Consider the following 11,872-nt stretch of genomic DNA (forward strand, 5'->3'; position numbering starts at 1 on the left):
GGAGCTGGTCGAGGGAGGGAGGAGTGGGTAAGGGGCTCCGTGTGCGAGCTTGGCTTCAGTGTGCATGCCTAGGATTGCATGCCATGCCCCCCCTTCCTCTCAGTGCAGCTCCGCCTCGACCGCTACCGGATGCTCCAAGCTCCCCACATTCGGCCCGCCTCTGGCCCCACACCCACCTGCCACGCCCAGGCCGGCACCCTGCGTTAGAACCACGGTCTGAAGGGGCTGGGTCTGCCCCTGCCCCTGCTTGCCCAGCCCCGCGCCACCATACCCCATGGCCACCATGAGCCTGCCTGCCACCCCCCGCGTGTGCGCTTCCCAGCTCGCGAGTCCGAGAGGGTTGGTCACGGGCACTGGGCCCTCCCCGGTCCCTTCCTCCTTGCTGTCATCAGAGGTGACGTCGGATGAGGACGCTGCCTCGTATTGATCACAGGAAGTCCAGCTCGGGTCGGCGCCGAGCTCGTCTTCCCCATGCCCAGCCGCCGCAGGTGCGAGATGGGCGGCGGGGACGGTCATCAGGGTGCCTGGTGCTCCTTGGACGGACCCCCTCACCCGGACGAGCACGGCGCCGGGGCCAGACGCCGAAGCCCCTGCCTCGATCCTGCCACGGGACCAGAGCCTGCAGCCGGGCTGAGGGGCCACCAGCACCGAGGCACCGGCCGCCGTCGGTGGGGCGAGGGCAGCCGGGGCGACGGCCGTCAGGCAGGTCGCTGCCAGTCGCAGGGGCTGCAGCTGGCAGGGCCTGCACAGGGCGATGTGGTCTCCGGGAGTGGCGCTGGCGTACAGTCAAGCACAGTTGGTCATAATCGCAAACAGTGCAGCAGGCCGCCACAAAGGGTGTCATGACCGATCCTCCAGAGAAACCTGTGGGGATGCCCGAGCAGCCCATCCTCACATGCATGGGTGGCAGAAGGATACCTCGATGAGACCGTCAGCCCCAGCCCCGCTCTCTACCAGGCCAAGATGGATCCGTCCATCTGTGTGTCTAAAAAGTGCCCGGTTCCCAGGTCTGAGCGTGGCATCAGTCTTTGCGGCGGCCGCATCCAGCCGTCTCAACAGGATATCCTTTGCGAGCTGGAGCAGGGCGGCCTCTACATCCTCAGCAACGGCCTCCAGCTCCCTCCGTAGCTGGCAACCGGGCAGGTGGCGGAGGGAGGGCGTGTCGGGCACTCATGACCGGCACACCTTGAGATCGCCCCTGGGCGGCATTCCCATCCTCTCGCTCGATGCAAACGATTCCCAGCCTCCCCCCTTGCGGAAACTCACGTGGATGATTTCAGGGCTGGCGTCCTGGTCGGCCAGCTCGGCCAGGGCCGCTCGCGTCTCCTCGAGCTGCTGTCGGAGCTCCGCCTCCAAAGCCTCGGAGGCCATGCCGATGGGTTGCCGGATGCCGTCCCATGCACATGGTGCAGAGCCCCGGTCACCCGGTACATGTTCCTCCCGCGGATCGCGGTGGGCTGCATCGCTGCCGTGCCTTCCTCTATGCTCTGCGTCCCCACGCATGTGTCGCTTGCGTCACAGCGGCGCCGTACAGGCAGGCCGCCACCGGCCTGAGGCCGTCGCAACCCGGCTTTCATCCGCCTCGCTGAGGTTTTACAATTGAGTCAACATCGGGAGGTGGCGATGGCAAGAGCGTTTCGCAGTACTCATCAAGCGCGGCCTTCATGGCCAGGGCATGCAGCGGCGGCTGGTGCAAGTTGAATACAAGTGTTCGACAGTAAGCAGGACTGAAAACTGAGCACTACAGTTGTGAGAGAACGCCAAGATGGGTCTTGATGGGGGGCCACGGCGAGGGCGGGGGGGGAGGAGGAGGCAATGTCCTGAGGACCGGGGGCTCGGACTGAGGGCCCTGCTCAGGCACAACTCCAGGGCTCTTCAGGCGGCCCACTCCTCTCCTCTTCATCCCCCCACCCTCCCTCCTTTCCTCACTCCCGCTCCACGCCCTCCACCTTCTGCTGGATCAGGCGCTGCGCCAGTGCCACGCTCTCCGGCGGCCCGCTGATCTCGCAGCTGCGGTCGTTGGTTCCCGGCAGGCACTCCCCCCGCCGGCTGATGCGGATGCGCACCCCCAGCACCGCCTTGATCTGGTTGATCACTGCGCCGCCGCGCCCGATCACCACCCCCACCCGGTCCTCCGGCACGGCCATGACCAGGCTGGTGGTCCCCACTCCCGCCGCCGCCGCCGCGGCAGCGTGGGGCAGGAAGGCCCCCGCCCCGCCGCCCGGTGGCGGCGCGGCGCCGCCCCAGGCCTCCGCCGGTGCCGCGGCGGGCGGACCGAAGCCGAGGCTGACGTCGGTGAGCAGCGGGTAGTCCGGGTTCTGGGACAGCTTGGTCAGCACCAGGGCCACCGCGCGCAGCAATTGGTCGGGCGTGCCTGTCAGCCGCACCACGCGCTCCGGGGGGTCGCCTGGCCCCGGGGGCGGCGAGATGTTGAACACCGCGCCCGACGCGTCCTTGAAGGAGCGGATGGTGGCGCCGCCGCGCCCGATCAGCGTGCCGCAGAGCCGGGCGTGCACCAGCATGCGCAGCGCCATGGCGCCGTCCTCGCGCGCGGCCACGGCCGCCAGCGCCGCCAGCTCCGACCGGAAGGTGGCCAGCACTGCGTGCAGCGCGGTCAGCAGCGCGTCCAGCGTCCCCGTGATCAGCAGCAGGCGGTCGTGGGCAGGGGGGGCGCCAAACTCGCCCAGCGTGCCGGGCCAGGGCTCCCCAATCTTGCTCAGCTGGGGTGGGGAGGGGTGGGAGGGGGAAATGGGCGGATGGGCGGGGAGGAAATGAGCGGCAGGGTGGCCGTTGAAGGGGGGGGGGCTCCTGGCGAGCTGCACCAAGGGACACATGCGTCGCCTGCAGGCCGCCGCCCTGCCCCTGGGGGCCAGGCCCGGCGCGATGCAGGCAGTTCGTCTGCTCCCTTTGGACCACCGGGCGCGGACCAGGCCGGCCTGGCCAGCACGCCCCACCTGGATCCTGGCCTGGGACTGGGCCTGGATGTCCGACACGTTCACGCCCCCCTTGCCGATGATGCTGCCAGCTGCCACGTTTGGGACCAGAAACTTGACCTGCGCAGGGAATGGAAGGGTGCGGAGCGTCACGCGCGGTACGCGCGAGATACGGGCGGGGCGTTGCGTCCCGGATACTGCCCCGGCACCCTCACCGCGAGGCGGGGCGCATCCTCCTGGGCGGCGTGGGGGGCGTCGCCCGGCTCGTCCAGGTACAGCTGTGCATCCAAAAAGTCCGAGTCGTCGGCCTGGGGCGGGGGGCTGGCCCCCTCCATGCTCCCGGACATGACGTGCAGGGCACCGGTCCAGTGGGTGGGTGGGTGGTGCAGGCCCTTGTCGAGCGCGCCTCAACGCGGTGTTTTGACAGACTCCTTATATCTCCATGACTAATTATAGAACAGCATGATACAACCTGGGCGTTTCTGCGCTGTCTTTGCACGCCCGAGGGTTGTGATTCACGTTTTCACCCGACACACCTGATCAACACCGCGGCGCCCGTACACACAAGATCAGGCAGTGCACCCGATCCTCTTACGGAATCTCACATACGATCCCGCTTTCCTGCTCGTAGGCCCAGCATATATGTCCCCCGATCCCTCGCACGAAGGCCATCTACGCTCAGGGCCTGCCACACATCCCTGGGACCAGAGTGCCTAGCCTCCTCAGCCCGTGGCCTGTACGAGCGCGCACCGGCCAGGCGAGGCCAACAGTTGTCCCGACCTTGGTTGCAGAGGGCGTTCAATGCATGTCGCCGACGCCACCGAGCTGGGCGTGAACATCCGCACCACCCACGCCCAGGACAGGCGGCGTGGGCGTGCGGGGAAGCAGCCCACCCTGCTCGGCACGGCGGTCAACTGCATGCAGTGCGGCAAGGTGCGCGGTGAACTGGTAGATGCTGCACCAGCCGGACACCCCAGCACACCATTCCATCAGGTTTGGGGGGGCCCTTAGGCATGCAGCTGCATGAATGGCCGCGCAACTCCCGATGGCCCCGCCCTACCTGCGGCCCCAGGTGTATGTTCTTCGCCTGGCAAGCCCCGAATCGGAGGCGCTGATCAAGGCACAGGGCGCGTGCTCCTTCTGCGGCGGCCCTGTGCGCCTGCGCTGGAGCGACGGCACGTCCTTGGCGGCCCCCGCCGAGGAGCCCCAGCACGCCGAGCTGCGTGCCGGGCTGCTGGAGTACCTGAGGCGCTCGCCTGTCCAGGCATGCACAGCGCCCCAGCCAGGGCAGGAGGCGGAGGGCGCTGCGAGGCAGGGGTGCAGCGGCGCCACCCCGGGGGCTTCCCCGCTTGGACCCCGGGAGGAGACGCCCGGCAGGCAGCGCGTGCGCCCAAACCCGGGAACATCCCAGCACACCTACGTTCCGGGGCCAGATTGGGACCCAGACCAGGCCGCCTCTGGCCGACGCACCGGGGTCAAAGCACGGGAACCTGACACCAGGGGCTCACGAGCACGGGCGCCTGTACCCAGCGGGCCCCGCAGGACTATACCGGGCCTGGCGCCATGAGATCCTGGCTCATCGAACGAGGTACCCGGCCTGTGCTGAGATAGGAGCAGATCTGTTGAGGAACGCCCTCCAGGGAGTACATATGGCATCCAGAGGATGGCGATTGTGCGTCCAGGGGTAATAGCTTTGAGGCCTGGCGTGTTCCAGGCTCACTTGTGCCAGGGAGCAGAACGTGGTTCATTCGAATGCTTCACCCTGGGTGCCTACTTGCATGGAAAACCACAGGGGTGACTGACCCATGAGCCGCGAAATGGCGGTTGGACCTTCACATGTTACATGGAGCCCTTCAATGGTTTGTATCTGGAGCTGTCAACATGGACATATGTTCTCTTGTTGGCGAGATCAGGCGTTTGAAGACCTTGCAGGGCAAGCGGGGGTGGGGGGGGGCCCCTTGGAGATCATCGGCACCAGCTCTTTGCCCACCCTGGAACCTGTGAAAGGGCTTGCCACCTGATCCCCGCAAGCTCTTAAACAGCCGCATGAGAACCACGAGGAAAACAGCATGCCACGGGCTTTGGGGTATTCCATTACGTGTGATGATGGGGGGATGCAGGATGGCAGTGTGCAGAACAGAGTCATGTCAGACAGTCCTCAGTGATTATTGCCGCCGGGGTCTCATGCGTAAGCCAACATACGGGTCTTTTCCGTCCGAAAAAACATGCCGAGTCTACGCTGAGTTTTACTATGACGATCGAGCGGTCACCCAGCACATCTCCCCGAGCGGAGTTGATCCTCCCCATGAGGATCATCTACGTTCCATTCGGGGGTATCATCTTGCATTCGGATCTCGACCATCCCAGGACGATTCTGCTGTCATTCGACCCGAGCCATCTTCAGACCTCACAATATATGATACATCAACACTCAGTATGGGTCTAAGGCTTCCATCGCAGGCTGGACTCCTTGTTCCGCGTAGCCTTGCCCAGCCCCTCCCCCCCGACCAGCTTCGAATATACCCCACGGAGATCCGGCTATCCGCAGCTGGCGGACCGCTTGACAATTGTCGCCCGCACATCCTCAGCCTGAAGCTGCGCCACTATTTAAAGCAAACCCAAGTCTACACACTCTTCCATCTGTTCATTGTATCTGTGTGTCGCGATGAGCATATTCGCGTGGCTCCTAGTCGTGGCATTGGCCGCATGTGCGGCCCCAGATGCGGTGGGCGCCCTCGCCTCCACGGCTCCTCGCAAGTCTGCCCCCTTCCAGACACGCAACCTGATCGAAAACCACCAGAAAGGCTTGAAGCTTAGGGTTTCCACCACCTCTATCGACACCTCGGGCCAGTATGTTACGGTCTCATGGTCCGGCGTCGAGGTGCGCTGCGGGGTGAGGCGGGGCTGCGACGGCCAGCACCAGCTCCATCACCCTACCAACCCATGGCATCCCTTCCCACAGGACCCAGCTGACACGGATATGGTTGCCATGTACCTGGCAGACAGGGATCCATCCGAAACCTGGCCCATGAAGTACATCTGGACCTCTACGGTGCCCAATGCCCAGAGGAGGGGTGCTGGACAGTACTTGTGAGTCGTTGAGCTGTGCGATTATCTGCTGAAGGTGCATGGGGGCAGAGGCTACTGGATGAGCCATGCCTTGTTCCATACCCTTTTTGTCTGGAATGAAGTTGCTGGGCCTCCCTCATGGCCAAATGCCCAACCCTGCACCCTACACATTTGTGCCTCCTGCAGCTTCCAGGTCTACAACTACTATGAGCCCATCAAGTTTGTCTTCCTGAGGGGCGCATTTGGCGACAAGTTCATCGCGGCCACCTCAGAGAACATCACCTCCACCAACCCCCAGCAGCCCACGCAAGTGAAGCTGGCCTTCACCGAGGATCCGAGGTGGGCGGGGATGACTGCCGGTTGAGGTACTGGCCATGGTACTGGCCATGGGCATGTGGCCCGCCGGCCTCAGCCTCCTCTGTGCGGGTGCTCAGTGTGACCCTGGCCCGTCATAGGGTGCGCTCTCCGGCCTGACATTCCCTTCCTCCCATCCCCCGGTGCAGCGAGATGCGGGTCACCTGGCTCACCCAGTATGAGGGCAACCCCATCATCAGGTACAGTGGGCAGGTCGTGCTGCTTGTTCAGAGCAATGAGGAGTCAGCGGGGACCCCGCCCACCACCCCTTCCCCCTGCTCTTCCCCCTCCTCTCCACTCAGGTACGGCCTGAGCAAGAAGGACCTGTCCCTCTCCGTCACGGCCAACGTCTCGACCTACACCCCTGCTGACCTGTGCGACGCCCCGGCCAACTCCACTGGCTGGAAGGAGCCGGGGACGATTAACAGCGGCGTGATGACTGGCTTGGAGCCCAACACCCGCTACTACTATGTCGTAGGGGACGAGGTGCGGGGGCCTGTTGGCTGACGCGGCCCAGTAGGGTCGCATGGGCCAGGGCAGGCGGGTGTGGCTCCCGCAGCCCCGAGAGTTCGCCCCCCCCCCCCCCACCTATCACCACCTCGCACACACACACACACGAACGTGCACCGCGCAGGGCGAGGGCCCCTCCTCCAAGGTCACCAGCTTCATCAGCGCGCCCACCCCCGAGGACACCGTTCACCTGCTGGCACTGGCCGACCTGGGGCAGTACAACGAGGACGGCAGCCGCAACTTTGCTTACTGGTACCAGTACTACGAGCCCGCCGACGAGTTCTATGCCATCGACACCATGCAGTACACGGTGGGGCCGCTGCCTGAGGGTGGCCGCGGGGGTGAAGAGTGCCTAGGGTGGGTTAGGACCAACCGGGCGGCCCCAGTTGCAGAGTGCCCTTGTCATGCAGCCCTTGACCTCTTACCGGTCCAGCTGTGCTCCAGCCACACGCCGCCCACACAGCCCCTCTCCAACCCCTGCCTCAGATGATGCACATGATCCTGGCGGCAGTCAACAACGAGGCGGAGCAGGACGGCACAGTGGTGACATACCCCGCCCTGCACATGGAGGCCCGGACCGGGAAGTACCATTCCGCCTGGCACAACGGTGACGTGTCCTACGCGCGCGGCGCCGAGTGGCAGGTGAGGAGTGGGGGGGGGGTGACTGGACGGGTTGGGGCGGGGGAAGTCGATCCAGCGAAGCCCGCCCCTGTGCAGGGGCATTTTGCACCTTGTACCACGACCGGCGCCTGCAGGCGGTAGGACGCCAGGCCCCTGCGCGCTCGGCGGCTGGGCAGGTGCCTGCCCAGCCATGCCGCAAGCGTGCACTCACACTGTGTACACAACCCCCACCCCGTCCTCCCACACCTTCCCCTCCCTCAACCACTGCAGTGGGACACCTACGGGCACCAGATCGAGCCCGTCACGAGCCGCATCCCCACCATGTACACGATGGGAAACCACGAATACGACGATCCCAACGCCTACGACAGCAGGTTCAGCACCTCCGTGGACAGCGGTGAGCGGCTGTGGCACATGTTTTGTACAGGCAATTCTCTGCACGCACAAACACAGCAATGTGGGGCATGGAATCGCTAGGCTTTGTCCAAAGGGCGGTGTCGTGGCAGCCAAGACATCCACAGGCAATATCCGATTGTCCCCAAACCTTCCTCCGCTCCCTCACCAACTTATGAATCCCCAATGCACACGGTACCACACCAGGTGGCGAATGCGGTGTGGTGCAGCAGAAGAGGGCGCCCATGCCCACTGTCACCGAGCGGGACATGTTCTACTCCATCAACCACGGCCCCATCCACTTCCTGCAGCTCAGTGAGCCGGTGGTGATGGAGGGATGGGGGACAGCGTGCCCCTGAGGCTTGCATACCGCAGGAAAAAATGGAATGAGAGGGAGAGGGCAGCCACATGCGCTTGCCCTGTGCCAAGCAAATGCGTCCTTCCCCCACACCTATCCCACCCCCCCTCACCCTGCGCTCACAGACACCGAGGCCAACTTTGAGCCTGGTTCTGCTCAGCACGAGTGAGTCAGGGGGGTCAGAATTGGGCCGATCGCGCAGTGCCTGTCGTGCTCACTCCCACGGAGCTCTTGAGGCCAGGTCTCGGTCAGTAGGGCCGCACCGCCCAGGATTCAGTGAACAAGCCCTCCTCCACCCTTCCCTCCCGCCCTCACAGCTTTGCGGTCGCCGACTTGGCCGCCGTCAACCGCAGCGTGACCCCCTGGGTGGTGGTCGGCTTCCACCGCATGATGTACACGGATTCGTACTACGGCTTCACCCCCACCTCCAGCCAGGTCGTGGCGGCCGACATGCGCGCCGCCTTTGAGGACCTCTTCTTCGAGTACGGCGTCGACATGACCTGGCAGGTGTGTGGGGGCGTGCTCTCAAGTATCAAGGGATGGGGTGTGCTGGCCGGGGTAGCAGGAACTGTCAGCGGTGGGGTCGCTGCAGGACCATTCAGTTCTTCCCATGCAACCCCTGGACGCTTCCTCTTCGAAGCATCCGCTCGAGGGCAAGCCGCTGCCTTGCATTTGCCCAAGACCATGCCCGTCCCTGACAAGGACCGCCACCCTCCAACCACCGAGTCTAATGCTGGCTCCCTACTCCTCGCTGCTGATCATAGTCGCCCCTCCCTCGGTCCCTCCACATCACCACCCTCTATCCGGCCCCCGGCATACTCACCCCCCTTGGCCCCATGGACCCCCCCCCAGGGACACCTGCACAACTACCAGCGCACCTGCCCCGTCTACAACAACACCTGCGTCGACTACGATGACGAGGGCGTGGCTCGGGGGCCCATCCACGTGACCATGGGGCACAACGGCTTCATGCTGACCCCCTTCTACCAGCCCGAGGCCCCCAACGCCTTTGACGGGCAGCCCACCTTTGCGTCCTTTGGCTACTGCCGCGCGGAGGTCAATCGCACCCACTTCAACCTCCAGGTGACAGTGCTTCCCTATGGGGTTCAGGATCGGTCCTCTGCAAACGCCCTGCAGCCACGCCACGGGGCATGACAGGGCACATCCAGGCCCCCTTGCCACCCCTTGGGTCCTCGGGGATGGTCTTCCCCCCAAAACATTGGCTTGTTGGCGCTGACAGTCCTCCCACCTTCAGCCAACTCAATCTGCACTCTCATTGACCCCCCTCCCCCCCCCCCTCCTCTCCCAAGCTCTCTCAACACCCTCCCATTCCCACTTTCCTCCCACTCAGATGCTCGACTCCCTGCGCATGGAGCTGCGTGACGAGTTTGTGCTGTACAAGCCCGAGGGCTGGCAGCTGGACCGGGAGGCCAACCTGCAAGTCATGGCCAGCGTCACCCCCGTGCCCTTCCCCATGCTGATCCCGATCTCCGGTTGGGGCGCGGTGGTCGAGAAGATCTTCCCCCTGCTGGCGATGCAGGACCTGGCAGGGGCTCTGGAAGCCTTTGGACCATGTAAGGGGGTCCCATGATGAGGCTCGAGGGGGAAGCAAGGGTGATGGTGGGGTGAACATGCAGCCCCAGCCCTCACCCCCGGCCCCAGTCACGGTCCAAACCTCTGCCTCGCTCCCACAGCCACCAACATCTGGAAGGTCCTCAATGGCAAGTTCAGGGATTTGGAGGGACCTTTCATGCTCAAGACCGTCAACACCATCATCGACTTCGTGGATGCGCGCCTGAATGCCACCATCCTGGAGGTACAAACTGATGCATGCTTGCAGCCAAGGGGGTGGTGATGTGTCGCAAGCACATGTCAGGGGCTGTGCGCGCACGTTCCCTGTGCATTCTCTGCTGGACGGATAAGACGGGAGAAGCCTACCCTTCTCGCGGCATATGTCATCGTCCTGAACCTCAATATCCATGCGCAGGTCCTTGCAAACGGCGCCCTCCCCGCCCCCGCTGAGGACATCATGGCCTCCTACGACTTTGTTGCGTCCGCCTGGAAGGGGCGCATCGCTTCCCTCATCTCCTCCGAGGTGGTGTGAGCCTGTGACAGAAGAATTTCCGCATTGACGCCGAAGAATGTCTAAGGGGTGAGGTCAACATCCTTGCAGAGTGCGGCGGCTCCAGCCGCTGGATCCCTAATATCCACCCTTGAAGCAGCAGGATGCTTTTGAATGGCATTCCTTGTTCTACATTGCGATTTCTAATATTGCTGTACTCCATCATGGGAACATCAAAGCATGGGCGGTCTTCAGTCCCACAACGGTATTGAAGGAAATGCAGATGCCCTCCACAAAGCAAAGCCCCTGCGCTATGGCGCTGAGAGCGACCTTCAGTCGCTGAGATCGGCATGGTGGGGGAGGGTGTCCTGCCCCCCGAAAGGGTCCCCCCCCCTCGCTCCAGCTCGCTATCAGCGCCGTAGCACGCACGGTGCGAGAAGGCAGCCCGGCCTGCGACGCGGCGCGGTTTCCCGGTCCAGAGATTGCTGCTGCCGTGCTCCTCGAGTGCATCCGGGCAGGCCACGGTCATGACGCGGTCATCCATCCCCGCCAGTGCCCCGCGTTCCTGGAGCTCCTGGGCCCCAGGTGCCTCGCGCTCCGAGGCGACCCGGGCCCCGGCCGGGCCGGGGTCGGCGCCCCTGCGCCCACCCTGGTGCACCTGGAGGCCCACGCCGTACCGCGCCCGCTGCAGCCGGCCCCCTGCGCCCTGCCCGGCCTGCGCTGCCTGCACCTCACGGCGTGTCCGGCCGGCGTGGCCCAGCTGCTCCCTGCGCTGCGCGCGCTGCCGGGCCTGCGCTGCCTGCGTCTGGACGCCGCCAACGACGCCCTGGTCTGCGCCGCTGTGCGGGCCTGCCCCGGCCTTGCCTCCCTGCACCTGGCCGGCAGCGGCTCGGTCACTGGCCGCAGCGTGCAGGCGCTGTGTCACGGCGCGGCGCTGGCGGCCGCAGGCCGAGGGGACGAGGCCTGGCCGCCGCTGCAGCTGACCACGCTGTCGCTCGCCCGCACGGGCGTCGGGGCGGGGGAGCTCAAGATGCTGTGCGCGCTGCGCACGCTGCGCACGCTGGACGCCAGGGGTATCCGGGGTTCCGCCGCCGCGCTGGTCCCGCTTGGCGCGCTGCTGGGCCTGACGCAGGTCCAGACGGGGGTTCTGGCTTCCTCCGCTGCAGGGGCGCAGCTGGTGATGGGCGGGCGCCTGGACTGCTCGTGCAGCAGAGAAGCAGGTGGGGCATGGGGTTGAGGGGGGCCACCTAGGTAGCAATCACCCGCCTGTTTTTGCAAAGCTATCCTCACAGTATGAGGTCCTGCCGGGCTGCGGGTGACGCGGCGCCGGTGCTCCCTGCCGCACAGAGCCAAGGTCGGCCGCGGTTCGCAAGGCGGCCTGCGTGCTGGCATGGGCCCTTGTGGGCATCCCCTGGGCGCTGCGGGAGCAGGCGCCGCCAGGCTTTGTCCTCGCTGTCGACGACGACCTTGGGTCAAGCGGCCACGAGCGGGAGACAAAGCGACGAAGGCGCCTGGCCCCGTGATCGAGGATCGCCCCTGTTCCTTGCTCCCCACCTCCAGCCCCTTGTCTCT

At 65.1% G+C, this 11,872-nt stretch overlaps 4 protein-coding genes across 4 annotated transcripts; 3 read left to right on the forward strand and 1 right to left on the reverse strand.

The window, feature by feature from the left end:
- Window positions 1-1,925: 1,925 nt before the first annotated feature.
- On the reverse strand, window positions 1,926-3,268 carry F751_0915 (Poly(rC)-binding protein 3; the record flags this gene model as incomplete). Its single annotated transcript, XM_011398275.1, has 3 exons — window positions 1,926-2,711; window positions 2,955-3,053; window positions 3,149-3,268. 3 exons carry the CDS (start codon window positions 3,266-3,268, stop codon window positions 1,926-1,928), a joined length of 1,005 nt encoding a protein of 334 aa, XP_011396577.1.
- Window positions 2,053-2,310, forward strand: F751_0916 (hypothetical protein; the record flags this gene model as incomplete). The annotated part of the gene is made up of 1 exon (XM_011398276.1): window positions 2,053-2,310. One exon carries the CDS (start codon window positions 2,053-2,055, stop codon window positions 2,308-2,310), a length of 258 nt encoding a protein of 85 aa, XP_011396578.1.
- Window positions 3,269-5,598: 2,330 nt separating the features above from the next.
- F751_0917 (putative inactive purple acid phosphatase 9) lies at window positions 5,599-9,829 on the forward strand (the record flags this gene model as incomplete). Its single annotated transcript, XM_011398277.1, has 13 exons — window positions 5,599-5,814; window positions 5,896-6,023; window positions 6,189-6,341; window positions 6,506-6,556; window positions 6,659-6,842; window positions 6,991-7,176; window positions 7,353-7,508; window positions 7,758-7,884; window positions 8,088-8,195; window positions 8,364-8,403; window positions 8,556-8,745; window positions 9,091-9,321; window positions 9,590-9,829. 13 exons carry the CDS (start codon window positions 5,599-5,601, stop codon window positions 9,827-9,829), a joined length of 2,010 nt encoding a protein of 669 aa, XP_011396579.1.
- Window positions 9,830-9,988: 159 nt separating this feature from the next.
- On the forward strand, window positions 9,989-11,823 carry F751_0918 (hypothetical protein; the record flags this gene model as incomplete). Its single annotated transcript, XM_011398278.1, has 4 exons — window positions 9,989-10,054; window positions 10,226-10,336; window positions 10,992-11,520; window positions 11,648-11,823. The coding sequence occupies 4 exons, from the start codon at window positions 9,989-9,991 to the stop codon at window positions 11,821-11,823; spliced, it is 882 nt and encodes a 293-aa protein (XP_011396580.1).
- Between the last annotated feature and the right edge of the window lie 49 nt (window positions 11,824-11,872).

The sequence above is a fragment of the Auxenochlorella protothecoides genome (assembly GCF_000733215.1).
Source record: "Auxenochlorella protothecoides strain 0710 unplaced genomic scaffold scaffold119, whole genome shotgun sequence".
NCBI lineage: Eukaryota > Viridiplantae > Chlorophyta > Trebouxiophyceae > Chlorellales > Chlorellaceae > Auxenochlorella > Auxenochlorella protothecoides.